Source organism: Salvia splendens, unplaced genomic scaffold, assembly GCF_004379255.2.
Source record: "Salvia splendens isolate huo1 unplaced genomic scaffold, SspV2 ctg1048, whole genome shotgun sequence".
Classification (NCBI taxonomy): Eukaryota; Viridiplantae; Streptophyta; class Magnoliopsida; order Lamiales; family Lamiaceae; genus Salvia; species Salvia splendens.
This window is the reverse complement of record NW_024598590.1, coordinates 16,790-25,481: the sequence shown is the minus strand read 5'-3', so window position 1 is coordinate 25,481 and position 8,692 is coordinate 16,790. Positions and strand designations below refer to the sequence as shown.

Here is an 8,692-nt window from a genome sequence, read left to right as displayed (position 1 = left end):
AGAGACATGAATGTTGAGTTACCATTCCCACCATTCCGATCGGGAACTACGACGGAGATGACCGTAGCCATATAGCTAGAAACAGATTCACAAATATATAGTTTGGTCAATTCATATATTTTGTAAGAAAAATAAGAAGAAGAAAAACAAAAATCCTTTATTCTGAAAAATTTGCGTGCCTCAATCCCATATTCTGAAAGATTAGCGAATTTAATCTCATATTTTGAAATTTCACAATCTGAATCTAACTATACACACTCATGTATACTAGTATTAAGGATAGCTCCAAAGAGTGTCGTTTCCTGAGTAATCCTCCGGCGACCGGTCGTCCTCTGCTGGGGACTTCATCCGCGGCGGGCTGACGAGCATCCCGTGCGCCATGTCATCCAGCAGCTTGGGCATACCGAACAACGCTTCCTCGTCCAAAAACTCATGCTCCGCCACACTCGACGACGCCTCGCCAGGCCCGGCATTCCGCGGCGCGATGGCGGAGGCGGCCGCGGAGGCCGCGACCCGTATGTCTTCGTCGCCGTCGGAGGCATGCTTCGGATACGTGGAAGCGAGGGCGGGGAAGTTAATCTTGGCCTCGGAGCCTTTGAGGGCGATCGCCGCCACGTCGTATGCCGCCGCCGCCATCTCCGGGGTGGCGTACGTGCCTAGCCAAATGCGCGCCGTCTGACGCGGCTTCCGGATCTCCGACACCCATTTCCCGCTCCGGCACCGGATTCCGCGGTAGATGGGATGACGCCCCGACTTTGGCGGCGGGATGGAGCTGTCTTCTGCAGCCATGCAGTCGTTATAGACAATTTGAACTCTACTTGATTAACGTTAGCTACGGATTAGATGTATTTATTTATAAGATTAAAATCACATTCTAGAACACATTTGATCAAGTCAAGTCTGTGTATTTATAAGAACTTTTTTCTTTGTTTTTTTTTTCATTTTTTTTACTAAAATCTTGGAGTCGGTGTTGTTTGGTGCCATGTGTAGTTCGTTCCTTTTCTAATTCTATTTTCCTGACCTTGGAATAATTCGCTGCCGTATTTACGATTTATTTACATCCATTGCGTCAAAATAAAGTAATGTTACATGCACAGTTGCACACGGATTCGGACAGTTGGATTTGAGATCTAATAGCTGCATAAATATTTGCATAACATTTTGGAGAAAATGTAGAGTATATGTATAAAAGCAAAGATTTACATAATTACTTAGACCCACCTCCCAGAAAATATTACTCCATACCAAAAAGAGAGAGCCAATTTTGCTATAATCAAGGTATTTTACCGGATTCAGCAATAAAGGCCAGACTAATTGTCTAAAAGGTATTGATTTTACAGCAGATATTCTCCCAAAAGTGGCACTAGATATGCTTTTCATATTTTGTCGTTTAGCAGTCTGACCTCAATGATCCCGACATATGCTATATTACATGAGTATGTTATTCATATAATTAGTTTGTGGAGTATTACATCAAGACACAGTAATATTTTAAATTTATATTAACCCCTTTCCTCCCAAAAATATATAGTGGTAATATGTTATTCAAGGTTATAACCAATATATAAGGTGTACTACTAGTGTAAGATTGCCCCTTAGTGCATCATCAAGACCTATTATTAACTACTGAAAATTTGATGATCACAATTAAATGAGAGCGATATATCATCACAAGAATTATAATGTCAAGACTTAAAAATTAGATGATTAATTATACATATAATTAATCAAAGCTAATAAATTTTGCCACAATAACTAAATACAAGAGCATATATATAACTCAAACCTGCTGCTTATTTTAGTGTACACGAAGACATTCTATATTATTATTACTCCGATTCAGAAAGAAGGATAACTCCAAAGCCTTTCTTCCACCGAGTAATTCTCCGGCGAGCCACCGCCGTCATTTTTCGGCCGTGGGGGGCTAATCAGCATGCCCTCCGCCATGTCCACCAGCAGTTTGGGCATGTTGAACAGCGCTTCCTCATCAATAAATTCAGAGCACGATGAAGAAGACTCCTCTTGCTCAGGCAGCTGTATGTCCGACGGAGCTACAGCGGCCGCAGCATTGGACACCGCCGTGCGTATGTCGGCTGCGGAGAGAGAAGCCGGTGGAGAGCACGACGCAGCGAAGGCCGGGAAGTTTATGACAGCTTCGGGGCCTTTGAGCGCCAGCGCTGCCACATCGTAGGCGACCGCGGCCATCTCCGCGGTGGCGTACGTCCCCAGCCATATCCGCGTGGGTTTCCCCGGCTCCCGAATCTCCGACACCCATTTTCTGCTCCGGCACCGGACGCCGCGGTAGACGGAGTGCCGCCCGGATGGCTTTGTCGTCTTTTTATTGTTGACGTGTTCATCACCCATGCATTCCATTTTTAGAGAGAACAAAAATTGATTAATGGCGTGACAAAATCATTTAGACTTCCTAATTTGGATATGTATCAACAAAAAGAAGCCAGCTGCACGATGCTTAACTGAGGGCTATATATATAGTACTATAAATTTTGGAGGATTGAAGATTTTGTAATCTTTTTTTTTATCATAATTGATGGTATACATAGGTGATGTGAATGATGATGAAATGGATGGTATAGATTAAGGCAAGTGATAAATATATAATGCTACTATTAAATAAAAATATTGTAATATGTACGGGCCACATCTCATAATTATTCACACCCAAATCAAGCCTTTAAAGAAGCTTCACTATTTTTGTTTTATCACGACGTGGAGTAACTATTGACCTTCCTTTATTTGTTATATGAAACTTTTTTAATTGGAACCATCAAGTCTTTCTCTGTGTTCTTGAAAATGTAGTGCCCCGCATGAGATTTTTCGTTTTTTCTTTCTTCCACAACGTTAATTAAGAACATCATAAGAGTTCGATCTTCGAACTATTGCGATTGTTCCATGATTGGTCAAAGAATCTATCATTTTGTAGTTCAAATATTGGTCAGACTACTAACTTATTTGTACATGTGTCGTTAATATGGTAGTACTTATTTTCTAAATTTTCAACATTTGATGTGTTTACAATAGATTGCATACTATACATAAATTATCAATTAAAGCACTTAGAATAAAGTTAGAGTTTCCATTATGGCAACTATCATATGCAACTTGGACGATAAAGTTCGTCTCTGGTGCACTTAGCGCAAGCGGCTCGTCTTTCTTTAGTAAGTTCACAATGTCCAATATTGTTAGATATAACCACATCTTCTATTGTCACTTTTTAAAATTAGATCCACCAAACTTTGGTGGCTTCTCCACTAAGGGCATTACTCTTGGTGCCATCGGCATCGTTGGAGCTAGACTTGTTCCTAAACAATAGCCACTTGTGTTGACCTACAAGGCCCCAACAATCAATCCAGAATAGGATCTCATGGAACCACAAAAAGTGAAACCAACATTGTGATAGGATAAACCTCCTATCGGGCTGATCGGCGTCCGTAGATCGGCGATCGATAAATGTTTGTCGCGGGCGAGTGCCCGTCGAGCACGACGGTTTTCTCATTTGGAGAAGAGAATGAACGATAATATTGATATTCTTGATTGCTTTTCTCAAATGATTACAATAACTCCTATTTATAATGCTAATAACTAACTTACTTAACAAGAAAACAAAGATATGGAAAAGATACGCAAATAAACAAAGATGTGGAAAAGATACACAAATCTCTAATTTAACTAACTAAATAATGCTCGTATCAACTCCCCCACGGTTGAAATCCACCTTGTCCTCAAGGTGTGAACTACGACACAATGAAGAGAGTCGAAAACATCAGAAACCAAATCTGGTGCTGGGCGCGGAACATCTTCCGTCGGGCAGCGACGCAACTTCGGTTCGAGATGGTGGGAAGGCATAACTAGTTGCTGTGCGCGGGTGGATTCCCGTCGGGCAGCGACGTAGCTATGATTCGATCGGTGTGGCTAGTTGCTGTGCGCGGTGGATTCCCGTCGGGCAGCGACATAGCTGTGATTCGATCGGCGTGTTGGAAGGTGAGATCACGATGAAAGCACCAATTTGATAGGATAAACCTCCTATCGGGCTGATCGGCGTCCGTAGATCGGCGATCGATAAATGTTTGTCGCGGGCGAGTGCCCGTCGAGCACGACGGTTTTCTCACTTGGAGAAGAGAATGAACGATAATATTGATATTCTTGATTGCTTTTCTCAAATGATTACAATAACTCCTATTTATAATGCTAATAACTAACTTACTTAACAAGAAAACAAAGATATGAAAAAGATACGCAAATAAACAAAGATGTGGAAAAGATACGTAAATCTCTAATTTAACTAACTAAATAATCGTATCACATTGCCATTAGAGGTGGATCTACTAGTCAACCAAAACGGTTTGTGAACACCCATGGTATTGTTGCAAATATGGTTGAGGCACCAGTGTTGGACATTATCACTAGAATAGATGAGATGTCGAATTGCAGGATTGTCGTGGAGATAGTGGAGGGAACATTGGGCCAGTTGGTGCTAGTAAGTGGAAGCAATGGTAGAAAATCTTCTCCTTCTGACGATAATTATGTTTGGAAATTTTAAATTCAATTATAGTTAAATTCCAATCTTCTCCTTCTGATGATAAGTATATCTCATCTAGCAATTGTCGATACAAATCTGGTTACAAAAAATGACTTGTCTGGCGTAATATATCCTGAAAAATAAAATAAAGTACACTAAAATTGAAATATAAGAACTGGAAATTCAAACAATGATATTAAGTCGAGTTTAGGGAGGCCTATGTTTGCAAGACGAGATACACTTTGGTAGTGCTTTTAGTTTAGGAGAATCTTCTTCAAAGATAACGTCTTGTGTGTTGCAGTACTTCTGCCAGAATGACCTCCGATGAATTTGAATAGGTGAGGGCATAATTTCGATAGTGAGGATTCAGAAAGCTTTCATACACTATGTGAATGCAGAGAATGGTGTATAGAATGCATGTGTTACGGCACAAACACCCCTTACTCGGGTGGAAGAGGTGAATACGGCGGAGGCGGAGGATGACTTCGATGCGGAGGTACGTGGAAGTCAGCCGCAGGAGACGTCGGCTGTCAGAGGGAGGTCTCGATGTCAAACTCGACGTCCCAATCGTTATGAGGACTACCTCGCCCGATAGGAGAAGGGCGCATATTTTATTTCTTTTTTTAATTTGTTATTTTCCTTATTTATTTCGGTAAACAATGAATATTTATTAAGATAGGTGTCGAGCAAAAGATACGCTCATTTCCGGGTTTTCTTTGTTGATTCTTTCCCGGATCATAGGTTGAATCAACCCTAGGGTTCTTAGCTATAAATACGTGTGTATTTTATTTCCCTCTTCAAGAAATAAAATATCATTCGTACACTTTATTTTCTCTACTGTTTCATCGGTACAAACCCTAATTCGCTTCGGATTGATAGACGGGCAACGGATCCCGCGACGTTCGATCGTGAATCCTTTGTGTTGGGAACGTTGTTCTTAACAAGTGGTGCTTCCATCTTCGAACTCAAATCGTGATGTCTCAATCAGATCGGGCCGCACGGAAGCGATAATCGCTACTTCGGCGCTCACAATCTGTGGGCTGGAGCCCTTGCCGCCTTCGTCCCGCCCGATCAACGCGCTGGCGCTGGTGATGGAGCATGTGCTCGCCTCGTTGACTCGCGTGGAGGCTCGTTTGGAGGAGTAGGACCTCCGTGGGACCTTGGCTATGCCCTAGCATCGTCCAGATCCACCGTGGCGTGGAGAGTATTCAGGGTCTAAAGCGGTAACTACGGCGACGGTTTCGGTGGCTTCTTTGCCGCACTACGGCTACTCGGGAACCTCGACAGTGGGCCCGTACTCTCGGCCAGAGGGCAGAACTTCATCATGGCAGCCGGCCTCGTTGGCGCCTGCTATCGGAGCAGGGCCTGGGGTAGGGGGCGGTGGTAATACCAACCCTAGTTTCAGGAACGCAAATTGGGCAGGCCAGCGTCATGGGCAACCCTCAACTTGGGACCTGCCGGGTCCTCGATGGGATCAGGTAGGAGGACGGCAGACGACGTGTTGGGATAATCCCGCAACCCGGCAGCAGTTCAGGCAGTCCTCAGATCAGGCGAGATACTTCAAGATGGATTCTCCCCGTTTCGACGGTTCGGATGTGGGCAATTGGATTTCCAGAGTTCAATATTTTTTTGATCATCTAATGATGTCGGAAGATCACAGGTTACACTATGTGGTAATGTTGTTTGACCCCCCGGTGGCTGAATGGATATTTAGTTACAGAGAAAACAACCCTCACGTGAGATGGCCATATTTTATTGAAGATGTGCGTCGTCGTTTCGACCCACAGTATTTCCAGAATTTTATTGGCCTCATTGCTAAGTTGTGTCAGACGGGATCTTTGGCAGAATACCATACAGCTTTTGACGCGATGCTAAACAGAGTGAGAGGAGTGCCGGAATATATCCTGTTGCCTATTTACGTCGAAGGCCTTCAACAACCAGTGAAGAATTAGGTGAAACATCAACATCCTCCGTCGTTGGCCGCGGCGATGGCTTTGGCGTTAGAGCACGACAACTACATAGAGCGATCCTCGCCGTCTACTGGATTTCAACGGCGTAACTGGGGCAATCGGGACCAGCGCCAGATCGGGCAGCAGCTGCAGCTGCAACTACCGGCGTTACCGGCGCCTATTTCCCAACCGAACCGGGCGACCCACGCCAGACCCTCAGAGTATTCCAGGCTGCCGGTTGTTCGTCTCACGGCGGCAGAACGCGCTGAGAAGACCAAACTGGGATTGTGTTGGTATTGCCCCAAGAAATGGGTGGCAGGGCACTCTTGTAAAGGAAGGTTCTTGGTGTACATGGGGGCCGACAATGATTCGGAGGACGACCTCGAGGAACCACAGGAGGAGTCGCCAGAGAGCCTGATGATAACGACAGATTTGTCTCACATTTATGCCTTGGACGACCGACAGTGCACGGAATCTATTGAGCTGACGGGGCAGATTGGAGCTTCCTCAGTGCGTATATTGGTGGATACTGGTAGTTCACACAATTTTCTCCACCCCAAGGTAGCGGAGAGATTGGCCCTCCCACTGCATCAGATTCGGCCCTTCAGAGTTTATGTGGGAAATAGTGAGCAATTGTTATGTTCTCACGCTAGCATGCAAACCAGACTCGTCATCCAGAAGCATGTCTTTTTGGTTGACCTGGATATCCTGCCGGTGCATGGCCCGGATGTCATTTTGGGGATGGCTTGGCTGAAAAAGTTGCGTCGGGTGACTAGTGATTACTAAATGGGGACCTTGGAATCCTTAAGGGAGGGCAAACTGATTTGCTTGAAGTTAGCGCCCCCTATTGCTGCGGAAGTCTCCCTCCGCACATTCGCCAATCTCCTAACGCTACAAGGCGAGGTAGAGTTATTTGAACTAGTCTGAACCCCGGTATCACGTGCGGCAACCGCAGAGCCGGAGGAGTTGTCTTTTCCGCCTGATTTACTGGCGGAGGTGAGAAGTGTGTTGGAGTTACATGGCGCGGTGTTTAATCTGCCAACGGGGATGCCTCCGAAGCGTTCGTTTGATCATAAGATACATCTTCTGCCAAATGCAAAGCCAGTCAATGTCAAGCCGTACAGATACCCATACTTCCAGAAAAATGAGATAGAAAAACATGTGAAGGAGATGCTTGACTCGGGTATCATCCGGCAAAGTCAAAGACCTTTCTCATCGCCGGTACTGCTGATCAGAAAAAAGGACGGATCTTTCCATTTTTGCATCGATTACAGAGCACTAAATGCAGCCACTATTCCGGACCATTTCCCAATACCCACGACGGATGAGTTGTTTGATGAACTGGGAGCGGCTCGGTTCTTCACCAAGCTGGACTTGTACGCTGGGTATCATCAGATTAGGATGCACGAGGACGATGTGTTTAAGACGGCATTCCAACCCATGACGGCCACTTCGAGTTCTTGGTCATACCGTTTGGCCACACTAATGCCCCATCAACGTTCCAAGCAGCGATGAATAACATCTTCAGACCACTGCTCCGCCAGTTCGTCATCGTCTTCTTTGATGACATATTGATCTACAGTCCGTCGCTGGCAGCACATGCCCGGCACATCCATGAGGTATTATCTATTTTGGAGGCACACCATTTCTTTGTGAAGTTGTCTAAGTGTTCCTTTGCATGTGCCACAGTCGAGTATCTTGGGCATTTGATTACAGCAAGACAACTAAAAGCGGACCACGCCAAATTTGACGCCATGGTAGCTTGGCCGGTTCTATCCACGGTTAAGCAATTACGAGGGTTCATAGGCTTGGCAGGTACTACAGGCGTTTCATCGAGCACTATGCCTCCATCGTCGGACCTTTGACAAAATTATTGAAAAAGGACAGTTTCAGCTGGTCGCCCGAAGCAGAACGGAGTTTTGAGGCCCTCAAAAGGGCTATGACGTCGGCGTCGGTTTTGAGCCTTCCCAACTTCGCTCAAACATTCTATTTGGAAACGGATGCATCGGATTTTGGGATCGGGTCGGTCCTACTCCAGAATGGCCACCCAATCGCAATTTTAGTAAGAAACTGGGGCCGAGGCTCAAAGTGTCGTCAACATATCATAAAGAACTTTACGCCATTGTGGAGGCGGTACAGAAATGGCGGCAGTATTTGTTGGGAAGAGAGTTTGTGATTCGAAGTGAACAGAAAGTTTGAAGGAGCT

At 45.0% G+C, this 8,692-nt stretch overlaps 2 protein-coding genes across 2 annotated transcripts; both read right to left on the bottom strand.

Annotated features, from left to right (window-relative positions):
* Nucleotides 1–273: 273 nt before the first annotated feature.
* LOC121788453 (ethylene-responsive transcription factor ERF025-like) lies at nucleotides 274–789 on the bottom strand. The gene has a single exon (XM_042187124.1). It carries the CDS (start codon nucleotides 787–789, stop codon nucleotides 274–276), a length of 516 nt encoding a protein of 171 aa, XP_042043058.1.
* A 1,025-nt stretch (nucleotides 790–1,814) lies between these two features.
* On the bottom strand, nucleotides 1,815–2,383 carry LOC121788452 (ethylene-responsive transcription factor ERF025-like). Its single transcript, XM_042187123.1, has one exon. The coding sequence runs from the start codon at nucleotides 2,371–2,373 to the stop codon at nucleotides 1,840–1,842; it is 534 nt and encodes a 177-aa protein (XP_042043057.1). The 5' UTR covers nucleotides 2,374–2,383; the 3' UTR covers nucleotides 1,815–1,839.
* Nucleotides 2,384–8,692: the final 6,309 nt, after the last annotated feature.

Coding starts and splice junctions, on each gene's coding strand:
- LOC121788453 (XM_042187124.1), bottom strand. CDS start 789: ATGGCTGCAGAAGACAGCTCCATCCCGCCGCCAAAGTCGGGGCGTCAT.
- LOC121788452 (XM_042187123.1), bottom strand. CDS start 2,373: ATGGAATGCATGGGTGATGAACACGTCAACAATAAAAAGACGACAAAG.